Source organism: Ovis canadensis, chromosome 3 (genome assembly GCF_042477335.2).
Source record: "Ovis canadensis isolate MfBH-ARS-UI-01 breed Bighorn chromosome 3, ARS-UI_OviCan_v2, whole genome shotgun sequence".
NCBI classification, from domain to species: Eukaryota; Metazoa; Chordata; class Mammalia; order Artiodactyla; family Bovidae; genus Ovis; species Ovis canadensis.
Genome location: NC_091247.1, coordinates 215,471,473 through 215,490,126, shown reverse-complemented (window position 1 = coordinate 215,490,126; position 18,654 = coordinate 215,471,473). Strand labels below are relative to the sequence as shown.

Sequence of the window (18,654 nt, the reverse complement as noted above, 5' to 3'; positions counted from 1 at the left end):
GACTGACTCCCTGGGGGCAGGGGGTGGGCAGGCCCAGGAGGGGATCACAACCAAACCAGGCCACACAAGTTAAAAAGAAACATTTTATGTACAGACATCCTTTAAGGTGGGCAGAGTTCCTATCACCAACCTCTCTGGGACCGGTGCCCCAACCCAAAGGACACATGATTTGGGCCAAGTAAGAGACAACCTAGGGTCTGAAAGCAATAGACAGTGTGGGAAGGTGTAGCGGGTGGGGAGAGGACAGAGTCCAGCTCATCCAGCTTGGCCAAGAGTCAAGGTGCTAAACTCCTGGCTCCATCGAAGCACGAGGTCCTCGCTCTTGTCCGGAGTCAGGACAGTGTACGTCTCATTCTGCAGACATCTCATGCGGGACACCTGTGCAAGGTCCAAGTAGGAGAGCCAGGAGCCAGAGGTGTCAGAAGTCCAGACCCCGGGGCAGGGGGCGGGGGCGGGCGTGGTTGCAGGGAGTGCAGGAAAAGTCAGAGAAGCCGGAAGCTCAGATGCGGCTTTTTAAAAAAGCAGCCAGACACACCACATAGCCCAAACCCCTCCTTTTAGAAATGAGGAGCCCGGGGCTGGAGAGGAAGTGACTTGGCTCAGACGACTCAGTGAGTAAGAGCAGGAGGTAGGACTGACACCTAGACCTCTCTGACCAACCTGGCTGGGGGTTCTTCCCTCCCAGTGTGTCCCCAGGGCTTCTGATGGCAGCCTCCCCTTTCCACCCCCATCCTGGAACTCTTGGCCTGGGGCCCTGGGAGAGCTGCTCACCTCAAGGCTGGAGGAGTAGGGACAGAGCTCTGGGAGACACACCTGCTCTTCACACCCCCACCCCCATGCTCAGATGGATGCCACGGCTCGGGTGCACGGGGGAGGTGGAAAGGTGGCCAGAACAGGTCAGTGTGCAGTGACCCATGGAAGGGTTGATGGGGGAGAGGGGGGAGCAGCAGGAGGGGCTCACCTTCCGGTCCCTGTTTCTCATCATACACTGCTGGCTTTTGAAGGCACAGTAGTTGGGGTACTGCACATATTCCGTGTCACAGATCTAAGGCAGGAGTGGGGGATGGGAGGTGGAAGACTTCAGAAGCCTCAGAGCCCTTCAAAGCGCCCCCCACGGCAGAAACCAGGGCAGAGAACCAGACCCTCTGCACCAGGGTATCCCCTTCAGTGTCACCCTCAGTGTCTGGGAAGAAGCTGGGAGCTGAAACTAGGAAGGGGCTGCTTTGCTGGTCAGCAAGCTGCGAAAGCAGCTGAGGAGAGGACCGGGGAAGTGAGTACCAAGGCTCCAGATCGTGGCAGGGTCCCAAGTGGCAGTCTCATCTCAGGGAACCTCCTGGGGACGGCTTAGGATGGAAGAGGCGGAAGTGTTTCTAATGTATGACCCTGGGTGGAGCCACTTCCCTCTGTGGCCGTCACCACCCCACCCATAAACCCAGGGGAACAGCTGAAATGGTCTAAGGGCCTGTCCAGATCTAGGGGCTCAGGGAGGAGAGCTAGGAGGAGGCCCTTCTACTCAGCTAAAAGCCCTTTCTTAAGTAGCCTCCACTTGTCCTGGTCTTGATTTTTTTCTGTTAAACCACACAGAAGGCGGGCGGGGGTGGGGGGTGAGGGGGGCAGTGCTGGCTCTTAGCTACAACAGGTTGACCCACAGGGGAGGTGACTTTGCGGGAAGGGGTAAAGCTGATCCCATTGAGAGGGAAAGCACTGGAAGATTCGGGAAGGAGCCTACAGACTAAGGCAGGGAAGCACTGGATCACCGTCAGCGGCACTTCAGGCATCACCCAGAAGTTTGTCTTAGGAATGAGGCCTCCCACCCCCAACCACCGAGGGTAACTGGCAGAGCTGGGACCAGACCTGTTTCTTGCCCCCAAGTCCTGTACCCTCTGGCCTCCCAGATTGCTAGTCCTTTGCTAAACACAATCCTGGTCTCCTGGGGGCCCAAGGGAGGCGGAGGTGGCAGAGGCAGTGGGGAGGGTGTTGAGGAGTGGAGAGGGGAGTCTGCTGGAAAGAGGCAGGAGGCTCAGTGAGGAGCAGCTCTCAGAAGCCAGGGCCCCAAGACTCCCCCCGCCCCACATCCTAGGGTTCCCCAGAGCGAGGGACCAGGAAGAAGCGTGGTGAGGGGGTAGGACTGACCCTGGTGGGGAAGTCTCCGTCCTGGAAGCTCAGGAACTCAGTCTGGAGCCAGCTGGCCACTCGGTTGTCTTCGCAGCCCTTAGTGGCCAGCCGGGCACACCAGAAGTCCATGCGCAGCCCGCCGTACAAGTCCAGCCCGTAAAAGCGGCCCGATTTCCGGCTCCCTATCTGTAGCACGGGGCACAGGAGAGAAGTGGGCACCCTGCTCACCCCCTCCAGCTCCCGGTCGTCCGGCCCTGCCTGAAGCCCTACCCCCCCACCCCCCCCCCCCACCACCACCACTGCAACCCACCCGGCTGGGTCAGTACCTGGGTGCCGATGGTCATGCTCTGGGAGGCAAGCAGGGGGCTGACAAAGGGTGTTTTGTGGGAGCTGTCGCACTGCTGTCGCTGCAGGTTGGCCTCCGAGTGGCACTGCTCCAGCTTCAGCGAGCAGAAGTCACAGAGGGTACACGCGGCTACGTGTCGCCGCCCCAGGCTGTCACAGACCTGCAGAGGGGTGTGGCTGAGGGCCTGAGGCTGAAGTCCCACGCCCCCACAGAATGTCCCCTCGTTAAGCCTTTTCCAGAAGCTCCTCTGGCTTTTCCCAAACCCCTTCCCCAAGGTCCTCCCCTCAAAGACCTCCCATCAGCTCTCTATTTCTTCCCCCTCCTCTGCTACTGCTAAGTCGCTTCAGTCATATCCGACTCTGTGCGACCCCATAGACAGCAGCCCACCTGGCTCTCCCGTCCCCGGGATTCTCCAGGCAAGAATACTGGAGTGGGTTGCCATTTCCTTTTCCAATGCATGAAAGTGAAAGTGAAGTCGTGTCCGACTCCTAGCGATCCCATGGACTGCAGCCTACCAGGCTCCTCCATCCATGGGACCTTCCCGGCAAGAGTACTGGAGTGGGTTGCCATTGCCTTCTCTGAGGATGGTTTATTTCCTCACAAACAATCTTCATCTTCCTGCAGGTGACAACCAAGCCTCTATCATCCGTTCTGATCTCTTTCCTGAGCTTTGAATCCCCATGGCCAACTGCCTGACAGATGTCTAACTTTGCCTAACTGAAAAAGGCTCACAGTCCTCCCTTCCTCTCTGCTAATGATAATGCTAATATTTACAAAGAGCTGGCATGGTGCTGCGCGCCATGGCTGATAAATGCCTTCATCTTATTTGGTCTTCCTAGGAATAGAATAGCTACTAAGCATGGTTCCATTTGCCTGCCAGGAAACTGAGGCTCCCCAAGCCTGAGTCACTTGCTCAAACAGACATCGAATGCATGACGGACCTGGGACACTGGTCCGGCTGCTTCCAACTCAAAAACCCAGGTCCTCTGCTGGAGCACCTGGGTTCAGAGCCTCCAAGTTCTTGGAGGACCTTCTTGGATGTGGAGCCGCCCATCTTCCTGCGGGGCTCTCCACCCTGAGTGAGTCTCCTCAGGACGATCTCGCTTGGCAGGATCTCCAGGCCGTCCCGTCAGCGCATCACAGTCACAGAATCTCTTGCTCACTCCTCATAACAGCTCACGGGGGAGGCATCATCAGGTCCCTAACCCTGAATCATAACTGAATTCCCCTTTCCTACCAAATGAAATACAACTGCTTCGGACTGCCATTCGGGATTATTCACATCATGGCTTCTTTGATTCTGTTTCCAGGTAAAATGGGCTCCTTACTGTTCTTTCAGCCAAGCCCTAAAATCCAGTGAGCTCTCCATTAGTCCTGAACTTCCTAAGTGCAGTCCATCTCCACCAAAAAATAACTCTCTTTCCATCACCTACCAACCCACACTCCTTTTGTATAATGCTACTCAATCTCAGGTCCCTGCGAGCAGGAGGAAGAGTAACAGTGTGCTCATTCTTGGTCCCTTGTGGAATTTCTTCTCTCTTGCCTCTGAGCCTTTGCACACACTAGTCTCTGTAGCAGGAACCTTCTACCAAACCCTTCTTCTGCCTGGTTAACTTCTTTTATCTCCAGGTCTCAGTTTAAACATCAGTTCCTCTAAGAGGCATTGTCCAGTCCTGCCCCAGCATGACTTTTGTGCTCGCCATCTGCTCTCTGAACTTTGGACTTATCCGTCATGCGTCGATCCCTGTCACGCTGGTCTCCGTTTTGTCTCTCTCTCCCAGTGGACTCCAGGAGGACAGAGGATCGGATCTTGTTGCACTCGTCACTAAATTACCTAGGACAGAATTGCTAGTGTCTCAAATACCTAGCCAAATCCATATCTGTTGAATAGACAGATGCAGGGATGGCATGCCAGCTCTTAGCACACATTTGCTAACTTGTGCTTTTAGAAAGTCCTACACTTCTTGGGAATATAATTTGCTGGGTTCTGAGGACATATCGAGATTGGGATCTCTCTACAGAGCCCTGGAACAGGTTCTAGGACCCCTCCCGGAAGACGAGCTGCATCTAAGGTACAGCCACATCCTGCGGTTGGTGAACTGGCTCTGGACATGACTCAAGCTTAGCAACTGAGCCACAGAAGGAATTCTGGCCAGGAATGGATTCCAGACTCTGTCTTGAGCCTCCCTCCTTTTAAGGGAGCTGGAAATGTCTTTCCAAGAAGGGGTTCTCACTTGGAGAGTTTCTCAGGCTTTCTGTGGCCCCGCCCATCCTGTACTCCCTAGGCCCATGAACTTGGAGCCAGTGAACAGCTGGGTGGGCATACCGATATCCCAAAACCAAGGATCTCATTTTCCAAGTACTGCCAGGCCTTGGCTGTTGGGGTTATGACGCAGGTGTTCTCCACAATCGAGTAGCACAGGGTCAGCAAGGCCTCTACATGGGGCAGCTGTAGCAGGCTGCAAAAAGACCAAAATGGCACCACTGCAGGGGATGGGCCAGAGGGCCAGGGCAGACAGCCATGCCCACTCGCTCCCCCCTGCCCTTACCATCCAGTCTTAGTCACATGCATTCAGCATGCTGGAGGTGGCCTTACAGGCCTCCAGATCAACTGCCTCCTTTTACAGATGAGGAACTGAGACCCAGAAAGGGGAAATGAAATTTGCAGTGCTCATCAGAGGCAGAGAGAAACCCAGAACCCAAGTCTGGTAGCTCTAGCTTCAGGGCTCACCCCATGCCAGGTAGAGATGGGCATCTAGGACACTGCTTAAGCCACGGAGGAGGTGAGGCGGGCAGCCGCTGGGTGTACCCAAAGCCCAAGCAGATCTGGGTGGGTCTGAGGCCAAGGCTGGCCAAGTGGGCCTCTCATCCCCAAAGGCAGAAGGAAGGGTGGGGCAGGTGGGGGAGACAGGACGTCCAGTACCTGCCAGGGCTCTGGGATCTCCAGATGGTCTCCCCGTCATACATGTCATTCATTTCATCCATCTCCTGCGCCGATCGGATAAGCTCCTGGAGGTTCTCCATCAACATGGGAGTAGACTCCACTTCCCGCACCCGGGGAGTGAAGGAGAAAGGGTTGGAGGACACAAGTTCAGACCGAAACTTGGGCTCTGGGTCTGCCTGTAGCCTAGACGCTGAATCCAGAGCCTCCTCTGTGCCCTGGCCTTCCTCCTGCTTCTCCTCCTGCTTCTCCTCCTGCTTCTCCTCCTGCTTCTCCTCCTGCTTCTCCTCCTGCTTCTCCTCCTCCTGCTCCTCCTCCTGCTCCTCTTGCTCCTGCCCTTCCTCCTGCTTGTGCTCCTGCCCCTGCTCCTGCTTGTGCTCCTGCCCCTGCTGCTGTTTGTGCTCCTGCCCTTGCTCCTGGCCGCCCAAGGACAAGGAGGACTGGAGCAGCTCCTCCACGTTGCTGTTCAGCCGCTCAGGCCAGGGCTGGAAGACCTGTCGTTCGGTGGCTGCAACAGGGTTTGCAAGGGACCAAGAGAGAGAAGGGAAAGGAATGGTCAGGCTTCTGGCATTCCGTCTTTGCAGAGGGACACACACAAACACATAAACGCACACAAACACACACAGAAACACATAAGCACACTCAAAACACACAAACACATAAGCACACACAAACCGACACACAAACACATAAGCACACACAAACCGACACACAAACACATAAGCACACAGACACACATAAACACACACACATAAACACATAAGCACACATACACATAAACACATAAGCACACAGACACACATAAATACACACAAACACATAAGCACATACAAAACACACACAAACATAGGCATACACAAACACACAAACACACATAAACACACACATAAGCACAAACACACTCATAAACACATAAGCACACACATAAACATATAAGCACACACAAACACACAAACATAAGCACACACACATAAGCACACACACACATAAATACAAAGGCAGAGGAAAGTTATTCACACAACCAATCATAAAAAACACAAGCAAGAATACAAATATCAAAACAATAGTACTATGGTGACGGTGGTGGCAGTGTTACAGGTCCCCTTCCCACCTCCCTCACAAAGGATCCTCTTTCCTAACCCACTTCAAATACCACCTTTTGTCCCTCTCACTTAGCAAGCACCAAGTATTTTGAATACCTAGCAACCAGTCCTTTTTGGAGTGAAGATGTGAGCTGAGAAATGTGCCAGAGGACTTCTCAATGCAATAGTGTTTTGGGGAGCAAGGAAAAATCAGTTCAGGGCAGAAATAGATGTAATGTCAGAAAACACTCTGATACAGGAAATCCCTAACTTGTATTCAAAAAAGTAGGCTTTCCCCTTATGCAAACATTTGCCCAAGGCTACTTCCAGCAGCTCACCTCCTTAGATCCCTCCTGTTGATGCCTTAAGCCCTGGGTTTGGGGACTCTGGGATGAGAGGCTGGCAGGGTCTCACCTGTGATGCGGGAGGACATGGGGGAGGTAGCCGTGGTGGGTGGCAGCACTTCGGGTGAACTATCCACCTCCTTGAGTGTGTTGGGTGAGAGGATGGAGACTGGCTGGGAGCACCGGACCCTCTGCAAGGCGAGAAGCAGAGTGGGAACGCCTTTCACAAAGGGCACATTTCCACTCCACCTTATCCTCTGTCCCCAGGTCTCCTCTCTCACAGTTCCTGGGAGGAAATCAGGGGACATGGCCCTGAGTCGAATCCTCTAGATCTGAGACAGGGTCCCCTGCAAAATCAGACGCCCTGCCGGCCCACATTCCTGCCTGCAGGCTTTTACATTTGACTGGAATGACATCTCTGTTGGGAGGAACAAGGGCTTCTCTCTGCCTCCTCGCATCTCTCTCCCTTACTTTTCTGGCAATAAGGGGATTGTTCAGAGTCTGAATGCCCAAGGTGAGACACTGGGCGAGTGTCGGCCAGCCAGTGACTGAGAGGGAGGACCTAAGGATGGCCTGGAGCCCTTCCTTGGTGACACCAGGTTCAAGCTATGTCTTGACCTCACCTTGGCGTAGTAGACATGGTTGGAACAACGGTACTGGGTGAACTGGCAGAAGGACTCAAACCAGGAGGCGTAAGGGAGGTCGGAGCAGACTGCGCCTAGGGAAGGGTGGGGCGCAGGTGAACACAGGGGTGTAATCCCTCCTGGAGGGAGGGTGCGATGGGCACCCGGGCTCAGGGCCCAGGACCACCTGTCCCCTTGCCGTGGGTCGAAGGAGCACAGGGCTGGCCCTCACCGTCCGGCACCAGGCCGTGGTTTTCATACTGGTCTAGCTGGACGAGGGTGGGGTTCCGGCAGCCGTGGGTGGCACGGAGCCTGCAGGTGGTCTCCGCCTTCCAGGTAGGGGTCAGCAGTGCGAAGAAGCGCTCATACTCCGTGGGGGACAGGGGGCTGCCCGGCGTGGAGGTCGAGGCGGAGTCCTGGGCTGGGGCCGGTGCCAGAGGCAGGAGCAGCACTGCGGGTCGGGGACAGACCACGATGGACCCCTCTCCGCACCCGCCGGCCGGGAACACCCACCCCGAGAGCGGGGGCGTGCACTCGGGGACTGAGCGCCTGGCCGCCAAGCTGGGGTGAGTGTGCAGGGGTGCTGGCGCGGCGGGGAGGGGCGATGGGGAGAGGCTGCAGGCATCCCCGGGGGAAGGCGGCTCGGAGAGCTCCGGGGGCGGAGGCGCGCTCACCCCTCAGGAGTGAGAGAAAGGACCCTGCGGCGAGATGCCTCATGGCCCCAGACGGTCGCCCGCGTTCCCAGGACCGAGCGCCTCTAACCGGCCAAGCCAGGGCGAGCAGATAGGCGGGAGGGCGGGGCCGCGGGGGGTAGGGGGGCGAGACCAGCCGACGTCACAAAGTGGGGGCGGGGAAACTGATGCGAGGCTGCACTCGGCCGAAAGGTGGGGGCGGGTCCCCGTGTGTCACATCCCAGCTCGAGGACAAGGACGGCAGGAGTGATCTGACTCTGGCCGGAGTTGGATGGCGTAGCTCCCGTCTGTTCTTTACCTTATTACGTATCCCATGTCAATGCTGGCCCCGCACACTGGACACTTTTTCTCCCTACTTTACAATCTGGCCTTCCAGTAGTCACATGGGAATGTGAGAGTTGGACCATAAAAAAGACTGAGCACTGAAGAATTGATGCTCTCAAACTGTGGTGTTGGAAAAGACTCTTAAGAGTCTCTTGGACTGCAAGATCAAACCAGTCAGTCCTAAAGGAAATCAGTCCTGAATATTCATAGGAAGGACTGATGCTGAAGCTCCAATACTTTAGCCAACTGATTCAAAGAGCCAGCTCACCGGAAAAGATCCTGATGCTGGGAAGGATTGAGGGCAGGAGGAGAAGGGGGCGACAGAGGATGAGATGGTTGGATGGCATCATCGACTCAATGGGCACGAGTTTGAGGAAGCTCTGGGAGATGGTGAAGGACACGGAAGCCTGGTGTGCTGCAGTCCATGGGGTGGCAAAGAATCGGACACGAGTGACTGACTGAACAAATCCCATGTGAGGACTGGGGCAGAGATGGAACATGCAACACAAAGTTGCGGCCTGGAGGGTAGGAACTACAGAGGACAGCTCCAGGTAAGTGAGCCAGAGCAGGGAGTAAGATGGGGGTTCTGGTGAGGAGACCCTGCATAAGGAGGGCTTAATCTATGGAAGTGGTTCCAGGTGGGCATAGACAATTCATTGGTGGTAAGTTTTTGCTTTGTGTTTCAAATAAGTCAGGCTAATACTTAGTATAACAGTTCATGTATAAAACACAAGTACACATTTATTGGAAATTAAATGAAAGATATAGGGAAAAGACGCACATCTTGAAGGTTTTGGAAACCCCCTGTCTGAGGCCCAGTTCCAGCCAGCTCTGTCCTTCCCATGCTGAGAGGTGGTGGGTCCTGGGGCAGCGGTACCACTTCAGGTTCCATGTCTGGTCCTACTTTCAGCGTGACATCCTCCTGCCTCTTAGCCAACTCAGAGGATGCAAACTATGCTCAGCACATGTGCTAAAACAGTGTCTCTACAATAAACACAGCAGGCCAACACGTACAGCTTTTATTCACCAACTCGATTCCTTTACAAGTGAGATACTGACACTCTGCCCTGCCCCTCCCACTCACAAGGCTGGACAAATCCTCTCGGCACAGAGGAAGGGGTGCCCCTTCAGCCAGGGCCGTGGCCCAGAGGACCCGGAGGAGCCCCCCGCTGGAAAAAGCATGGAGAGAGTGAAGGAAGTTTATCACGCATGGCCCCCCCCAAAACGAGGGGAGGGAATCAGGAAGCTGGAGGAGGGCCCCATGCTACTGCCCCAGTCCTTAAATACAAAGCAACGGGAGAAAAGAGGACCATCCCTCAAAAACACAGCACCAACCTCGGCGTGGAGGCAAAAGGACAGTGGGCAAGACCACTTCCCTCTGAAGGGGGCGGGCTGAATGAGAGCACATACCGTTAGCGGCCGCAGAACCCCTGGACCAGGGTCTGGGTGCAGCCTCAGCACCGGAAGTGGGGAGGGGAGGAGAGGAGATGACAACATGTGCCACCCACCTCTCCCTGACCCCCGGCCCAGCCAGGCTTCCCACTCCCCACTAGCCAGGTCAGGGGATGTGGAAGAAACTGTGTTGGAATCCAAGGCCCTTGTCTATTTCTTTTTTCGTTCTTGGGAGCAGCGTGGGCAAAACCTACAAAGGAAGGTGGGGGAGGTGGTGAGCGAAGGGGAGGATGCCCTCCGTCACTCAGCTCAGGGCAGTCCAGCTCCGACCACAGCGCTCACTCACCATTTCCCCCGAGGCTTGGTGGTCAGCCCCACACAGGCAAAGTGGAACCACTCAATGGAGCACTGGAAAAGGAAGACGGTGGAGGAGCAGAGGGCAGGGAGCAGGGTGGGGCCGAGGAAAGCAAAGAACCCCCCCACCTGAGAGTCCTCAGGAGCATTCCCTTATTCCATCCTGTGGGAGGATTCTTGAAGGGTCCAAGGCCAACCACCTCCAACTCCCTTCCTCCTGTCCTGAGGTCCCACTCTTCAGCCCTTACCCTCTTCTGGTACCCAACTCCCTTCCTGTCCCCCAGAGCCCCCCGCCCTGAGGCAAACCGGTTCTTACGTCAGGGTTGTCACAGCCAATCATCTCCCCGTAGGAGACCTGGTGACAAAGGCAATAGGTGGGTTCGTTGGGATCCACAGGCATATCCAACACATCAGAGGGGTGGACACTGCCAAAGGTCACTGAGGGCATCCCATACTCAGGGCTTCTGCGTGCCAAGAGGGAGAGAGAGTATCACCTGCAGGAAGGGACGCTACAGCTTGACGCTCAGAGTGGCACGAGGAGATCCCTGTGAGGCTAGTGGTCTGTGGCTTCCCCTCTGTATCCAGCAGATACCAGAGTGATAGAGAAGGGGGCGAGGGGCGGGGCGGGGGCAAAGAGGAGCCTGTCACTTGGCAGGGTGCTCCCTGACTCACTCACGTGCGCACAAGTTTTAACTTCTTCTGGGCGGCCTTGGGGGCTTCTTCGTCGGAGTTTTTCCCTTTGGAACGAGCACGGGCAGCTTTCTTCTCCTTTTGAGTCCGACCTTCCAGGGAAGAGGGGAGGGGCAGCCAGAAGGCAGAGGGACAGAAAGATGGGTTAAGGACCCCTCCTCTCCTCCAACGTAGGGGTCCTCCCTTGGAGCTGAGGGATGGGCTGGCTGCCCTCTTGGAATCTTCGCTCCAACTCTCATGGCCCACCCCCCTCCTCACTCTTTTTGCCTTTGCTGGAAGAGCTGTCATAGTCACTTGACTCAATCTGCTTCTCCTTCAGATCAGCCTCAAAGCGGGCCAGGTCTGTGTCCAGTCGCCGAATGTGTTTGTCCACCTGGGTGGGAAGGAAGGAAGGAGAAGGAAGAGCTACCAGGCTGGTTCCAGTAAAAGCAAACAGGCTAACGCAGAATCCATGCATCTCCCAGACCCCAAACAGATCCCAGCACGCTAAAGGAGGGGTGGAGGACCCCGAGGAATAGACGGGAGGTAGTGGGGAGCCATGGGTAGAGCCATACCATCTCATAGGTCTGCATGGCAAGCTGCACCTTGTCATCACCAAACTCCTTGCACTTGCCATAGGCTTCCTGGATCTGTCTCAGAAGGGCCAATTTTTCCTCAGAGCTCCGGCTGCGGGCGCTACTCATATATTCACTGGCCAACTTGTCAATTTCAGCCTTCAGGTCTACAACAGAGACAGGGCTGGTCATAATGGCCCCCGAGTGGCAAGATTAAACACACTTCCTCCTCTTGCTCCTTGGACCTTTTGCACTGACCATCACAACCTCTGAATTAAAACACACTCAACATTCCTAGGTACTGTGCCACATACTCAAGCGATGCAACATGGCCACAACATGTGCTGTGAAGGCACCTTTGGTTTCTGGAGACATTGCTAGCATAGTTGAAACTGGACTTATGGAAACACAAGGAAGGATTCTCTGCATGCTGCACTAATATGAAGAACGTTTCTGTCAATGTCTGAAGATGCTTCTTTGCACGGCTTGCTGCTTCTGTCTCAAAAGCCATCTGATTTCTCATCTCAGAAACATTCTGCGACAGCTCTGAGAGCTGCAGACCAGGCTGAGTCATCTGCTGCTGCTCTTGACTTCCAGGGTCTGTATGTCTACATCTCAGTATTGAAAATTAGGCCCGAGTTCACTAATGGAACAGTTCTTCTGCTTACTGTCCACCCTGTTTGGTTCATCATTTGCAACTTGCAAATATTCTCCATCACTTTTTTCTCCTGTGTGTTCATTTTAGCTATTGCTCCAAACATTTTACTAGGAGAAGGCTGGTGATGCCCCCAAACACCGAGACCATAGATGCCTACTGCCTAATATTACAGCACTCAGAGAAAATGTGCATGGAGACAAAAGCATGACTCCCAACACGGTTTAGCAACAAGTAACCACAGCGAGGACGTGCGAGCATACTAGGTTTATGCTCTGCTTTATTCCAGGCCCTTGAAGGAAGTTGGAAAAACATGTATGTGGTTCAGTCATCTCCCAATGGGTCTTTCTGTGCATGAACTCAAGAGCCAGAACTATATTACAAAGCAAGGAGCTGGTGGCTGGCATTCAGCAGGGAGTTCTCAGGGGCCTGTGTCCAGGATCTTAGATAATATTCATTTGTCCATGAGCAAACTGACCCAGAGTAACTCAAATCACAGCTTTAGGCATTCTAACACCCCTGGGCAGGGATACATAAGGATACACCTACATATCCTTCAGCAAGCATGGTCGATAGCACCAACAGAGACCTTCGACTATGAGAGACAAACTCGCCCACCGCAGTGTAGCCTCAGGCTCCAAGTCAATGTCTCAATGCAGCCAAACTTAATCAATGTCCAAGGACGGCCACAGATGGCACCTAATGCTTCTGTAAGGTTGAAGAATATAGTGTAGAGATTCTGATGTTAATTGCTGCTTTTCCTTTTCTTTTTTCCCCTTTCTTTCTAACATCTCCTCATGCAGCAAAGCTGCTGTGTACCAATGTGAACTGTAGTCTAAAGCCACACTGAATTTTGTGACAATAATGTTAACAGCCCAGTGGAGTAGAAGCATTCTAGTTAGTCTTCCTACAAACATATCGAACATGGAGAACACAAATGATTCCAGGATTGACTGGTTTTCTCACTTTTCCTGAGGGAGATATAAAAGAGCACAGCATCTCTAAATTCTTGTGGCATTGTTACAATACTCCACGAGTTATGAAAAAGCTGACACAGAAACACAGGTCATCATTACTCTTTTAAGAATTGCAAGAGAGTGAAAGAGAAGACAAAGCAATCTAGATCAGACCAGGTGATATTGGTAACACCAAACAGGAGGGGAGACGATCACACACACTCACTCGGCACCGGGCTCCTTACTCTGCACATACCCTCTGTTCTTTGGTCCAGGTCCCTCATGAGCTGGAAGTTTCTCTGCAGTTCAAAGGGCAGGTTTTCAATACCTGGGGAGAAGAGGAGAAACTAAGACTCCCTGGACTTCCTAAGCCCTACAGCTGCATTGGGGGGCTTCCCTGGTGGCTCAGATGGTAAAGAATCTGAGACACAACCCCTGGTATCCCACATCCCCTGGAATGTGGGATACCCAGGTTCAATTCCTGGGTCGGGAAGATCCCCTGTAGAAGAGAATGGCAGGATTCTTGCCTGGAGAACTTCATGGACAGAGGAGCCTGGCAGGCTACAGTCCATGGGGTTGTAAAGAGTCAGACACGACTGAGTGACTAACACACACACACGCATAAACCCTGCAGAGAGTCAGGCGACTAACACACACACACAGACACACACACACAGAGACACACACACACTAGCTACTTTTAAAAAATAGGTCCAAAGAGCACTTGGTTATCCCTCCTTCAAACCGTTAGACTATCTGTGACAGCACTCATCATTGCTTTCTCAGGAGGAGCCATGTCCACCGGTCTCCACAGCGAGCTCCCCATCTCTGCACAGCTTTCCCACCCTCCCCTCTTCAGTAACTTTACAAATCAGCCCTTCCCTCTCCATGCCCTTGGGAGTTCCCTGGTGGTACAGTGGCTAAGACTTCATGCTCCTAATGCAGGGGGGCTCGGGTTCAATCCCTGCTCAGAGAACTAGATCCCACATGCTGCAATGAAAGATCCCACATGCTGCAACTAAGACCTGGCACAGCCAAATAAATACTTTTTTTTTTTTTTACAAAAAGATCTTTTTGCCCTCAACTTACAAATACCCTCTTGGTACCCTCCACTGATCACACACACACTTCCAATCTGCTCTCCAAACAGTAGCCAGAATGTTTTTTTTTTAAATGCAAATCTGATCAAGTCACTCTCCCGTTTATAAACCTCCAGTCACTTCCACTGCAATATTCCCAAGTCCTACTCTGCACTTTCTGGCCCGTGCTGCACACCAGACCTAACTCAGGTCAGTCCCCGTCTGTGCGCGCTCCGCTCTGTCACACTGGCCTTCTTTGAGTGCCTTGAACTTTCTGGTGCTCTTCCAGACACTTGGCTTTCCGCACACTGCTCTCTCTGCCCAGGACGCCCTGCCCCGTCTCTTTCACCCCACTTCCACCATCCCTCTTGGCCTACTGAACTTCTGTTCATTCTTCAAAGTTCAGCTCAACCCTGACTGCCCCTGACTCCAAGTGCCCTGGGTTAATGCTGTCATGCTATTCTATGGCTGCCCTTTGGCAGGGCAGATACTCTGGGGGCACTTATCCAATGTAATTAAATAAGTAATTATATAATTAGTTATATGGTATGTCTCCCCAGCTCTCCAGAAGTGTTAGATATGTCTGTCTTCTTCTCTCCTATTTCCCTAGTGTTCAGAACTATGACATGCATACAGAGGATCCTCAATAAATAATTGAATATAAAGGCATGAATACTTGCATTTCTCTCATAAAAAAAATTCTCTTTCCATGACTCCACTTTGAAACTTTTAAAATGCATCCAATGCTTTAACCTATAGACTCGGGTCCACCATCAGTTTACTAAGATTAAGTCACCACTGAGTTACCAAATCAAATAATCTAATTACTAGTTCCATCCTAAAAAAAAAGTTTGCAGTATTCTCACCATCTTCTTGCCTATGTGTAACTTTCTATTAAGATTCTAAATCTCCTCACACACTTTCAAGTAATTTCATCACTGACATTCCCTTAGCCTGTCCCTTAAACGTTACTATTTTCTTGAGCTTACACTTAAGTTAATCCTATTATTTTCTCATACTTTCTCTGAATGATCTCCATCTCATTTACTCTTACAGACTTCTGAATTTCCTATCTTCTTGATGATATATGTCTACCTCACTTCCCAAACAGGAAATCAAGAAGTCACCTTAGATTCCTCCTCCTCTCTCAACCACTGGGTCAGTCAATTCGGTTATATTTACCTCCTAAATACTCTGTTGAGGTCAGGTCCTCATCTCTGACCAGAACTGTTATTACTAATTAATCTTGTATTACCAGGGTCATCATGCTCCAATTTACCAGACATCAATTACTTTCCTTTATTAAAAAAAAAAAAAAATCACTCCATTTAGAAAATCCGTTGGTTCCTCACTATTTAGAGTGCAAGCTTCTTAGCCTGGCTTTAAAGACCAGGCACAACCCAGCCTCAGCTACATTCTCCAGTGTCATTTTCCAATCTTTTACCTCAGAGTCCTATACATTAAACACTCTGGTCTCATCTTTCCCTGATCTTGCCACAAACCCATCAGAACACCTTTGCTGATGCTTCCCCCAACCTTCAATCCCCTCTCCCTCTCTACACCGGCAAATAAACACTCAACCTTCAAGATTCGGTACATTCTCTGTAAAGCTTTACCTACACCTCCAGGTAAACTAGTCTCTCTTTCTCCAGTGTTACCAACTGTCTGTTTAATGTATTTCTGTTATTTGCCACAATTTTATAATTATTTATTAGAATCTGTGTCCTACTAGTCTATGGAGCACCTTCAGGAGAAGGTCCGTGTGGTATTCATTCTTGTATACCCCCAGTACCTGCCATTATGTCTGACCCACAGCAGGACCTCAATAAACGAATGAATGACTCCCAACGCTAAGGCAAAGAGAATAGGGTGACAGGCTCTGTGAAGGGGGTCACACAAATGGCATAAACAGAACACCAAACTTCCATCTGATGGGAATTGGGTCTTTACTCCAAGAGGAGAAACCTTCCAGTCCTTCATCTGACAGTGGTCACTCGTAACCCCCTATCCCCATGAGAAGATGCATCTTCGAAAGAACTGGGCGGAGAATCGCGAGCAGATCTTTGTCGCTGCTCCAATGGCAGTGGATGATATACTAAAATAACCGATTCAGAACGACTTTAAGAAAAAGATTATCCTGAGGCCGGAGACCCTGAAGACAGGGGCAGCAAATATCTTCCCGGCTATGCCGACCAGCATTTCAAGAGCCGTCCCCCAGCCCAGCCGCGCAACCCCTCCCTCTTCTACGCCTCAGAGCGAGGCCTCGACCCCGCTGCCCCGCCCCCTATTTCTTCACACACTCCAGTATTTTCTCTCACGCAACCCTTCACGATTGTGACTTTCTGACCATCGGGTCTTCAGGGCCATAAAGCTCCTCAGCCCGAACCCCCACCCCCACCCTTCTGTGACCCCTGACCCGCTCCTCCAGCCTGCTCTTACTGTCCAGATAATGTTCCAAATACATCCCCGCAGCCATCTTGAAGCAAAACAAAGCAACTTCCGGTCCGCCCCGGAAGTGACTGAACGCAACGGGCGCCGAAGCGGTCCTCCACCCCCCTCCTGGAGCCCTTCCGCCCTCAAGGGTAACTTCCGCCCTCACGAGGTTAATTTCCGGTCTGAGTACAGCACCCGTCGAATCTCCTCTTGCCGGCGAAGACACTCGTCCCTGGCGGGGCGGTCGAGCGCGGGGCCTGCGGCGGCGTTGGCTGAGGGCGCCATTTTGCGTCCTCAAACTTCCGTTCCCTCCAGGAGAGGGACGTGCGGGCGAAGAGACCTGTCTTTTTGGGCTTTTAGTCCACAAAGAACTGTTTTCAGCAGCCGGAAAATGTGAAGCTCGCGACCAGGGCAGGTGCCTTCTCCAGTTACGGTGCGAGGTGTAAATCCTCCCCGTTTCTCTTCACTCACTCGAACGCCAACTCTCCAGGATTATGTTTTGATGTGGAAACAGATCATTATTTATAAACGCTGCTTATAGGTACAAAGCACTCCTCACAATAAAGCTGCGATTCTCCTCATCTTTTGTAAGGGTTTCTGCCACTCCAGGACGTTCCCGCTTGCAAAGTGACAAGAGTACTGCTGGCCTTGTCCTCCCGTGTTCGTCTCCATTTTTACTCGTTTATGTATGATGTTAACTGGCACAGAGCTGTCACAACTGGGCCAGATGGATGCCAGCTATCACCCTGACCCACGACAAGCACAATGACAAATACACGTCTCAGCAAGATAGCCACCAAATGCAGGCAGGCCACCACACTAGGGACGCAGATGTCAGCGACCAGAATGGAAGAATGTTGGAGATCATTGTCACCCCTAAGCCACACATTCTTAATTATCAATGTCACATGGCAGGTTTTTATGACATTTTCAGCCACATAAAATGTTTAAAAAAGGGCACAGTGAAACCCGGTATACTACTGAGCCGGTGGTACCATCTGGCCACAGAATCTGGATGATGTCCTACCTCACAAGCAGCAGGCCCTGGATCATTTAATCTCCACACCCAGGTCCTTCTCTACAAAATGACCATATGGGGTTGTTACTATCAGTGTGAGTATATCCTTCAAGAGCGTAAAATCTGATTGTAATACCTGTGATGAAGGTAGGGCTGATAGTGTCAACTCAAGTTAGTGAGACCAAGGGGAAAAAGCAGTATATTCAGGAAACAGACACCACCTACCTGGTCACATGTGGTACTTTCACTCCTGTCACACTACAGATTGACTGAGACTCTCTCTGATGCCCACACAAGATCCTGTGCCCTAAACCAAGAGGCCTTACTTCACTGATTATCCACACCCACCAGGGAAATAGCATGGGTGCCCAGCAGTCCCAGAGACGATGGCCACATTGTTGGATGTGGGAGCTTTGTCACAGCTTTTTCAGTGGCTTAAAGACCTTTAATTTTCAAAAAGAAATCTTAAGAGGTGATCTGGCCCAATCCCTTCATTTAACACCTGTAGCAGCATCACCGCCAATACTGGCTGATGACAGGAGAGAGCCGGGGCTAAAGTCAAGGTTCCCCAACCATGCACTACTCCTCAGTACAACCATCCTGTTGTTCTTCAGTCCTGGTAATGGTGTCCACCACTGGAGACCTCTGGTGTTAGGTGACACAGCTGAAGTTAGCATTGAGCCCTTGGATCCACAGGTCTTTCCAGGAGACTGTGCTTCCACTTTTTGGATATGGAGCTTCATGGTGTTCTGCTGAATGCATGACTGATACCCTGCTCTCACATACTTGGGCACTTAGTCCTCACCACAGGATTTGTCCGTAAGAACCCTCGTAAACCAAAGTTCCACTTCAGAAATTTCAAGGCTGTGTGGCCTTCTGTGGCTAGGGACACACACACAGCCCCACTGCACAGCATTCATTCTTACCACACACACACTACTGTCAATCCTCCCTCTTGAATGCCTCTCCAGATAGCTATTTCCCCCATGTTTATACTCACATCAGTAGCTCCACTGCCTCTGATCCTTTTACATGAATTTATTTCTATACAAGGTT

At 52.2% G+C, this 18,654-nt stretch overlaps 2 protein-coding genes across 4 annotated transcripts; both read right to left on the bottom strand.

Moving 5' to 3' along the window:
- Nucleotides 1–69: 69 nt before the first annotated feature.
- Nucleotides 70–8,242, bottom strand: ACRBP (acrosin binding protein). Of its 2 annotated transcripts, XM_069581430.1 has the most exons (10): nt 8,126–8,242; nt 7,684–7,902; nt 7,452–7,546; nt 6,899–7,019; nt 5,385–5,910; nt 4,788–4,920; nt 2,442–2,621; nt 2,134–2,301; nt 962–1,045; nt 70–378 (listed from the first exon to the last, which is right to left on the bottom strand). In XM_069581430.1, exons 1-10 carry the CDS (start codon nt 8,166–8,168, stop codon nt 256–258), a joined length of 1,692 nt encoding a protein of 563 aa, XP_069437531.1. In that variant the 5' UTR covers nt 8,169–8,242; the 3' UTR covers nt 70–255. The 2 variants fall into 2 exon arrangements, with proteins under 2 accessions (XP_069437531.1, XP_069437532.1); XM_069581431.1 differs by lacking the exon at nt 962–1,045.
- A 1,230-nt stretch (nt 8,243–9,472) lies between these two features.
- On the bottom strand, nt 9,473–16,676 carry ING4 (inhibitor of growth family member 4). 2 transcript variants are annotated; one of them, XM_069581428.1, is made up of 8 exons: nt 16,587–16,676; nt 13,325–13,396; nt 11,458–11,624; nt 11,162–11,276; nt 10,890–10,995; nt 10,530–10,677; nt 10,206–10,267; nt 9,473–10,109 (listed from the first exon to the last, which is right to left on the bottom strand). In XM_069581428.1, exons 1-8 carry the CDS (start codon nt 16,621–16,623, stop codon nt 10,070–10,072), a joined length of 747 nt encoding a protein of 248 aa, XP_069437529.1. In that variant the 5' UTR covers nt 16,624–16,676; the 3' UTR covers nt 9,473–10,069. The 2 variants fall into 2 exon arrangements, with proteins under 2 accessions (XP_069437529.1, XP_069437530.1); XM_069581429.1 differs by having other exon boundaries at nt 11,171–11,276.
- Between the last annotated feature and the right edge of the window lie 1,978 nt (nt 16,677–18,654).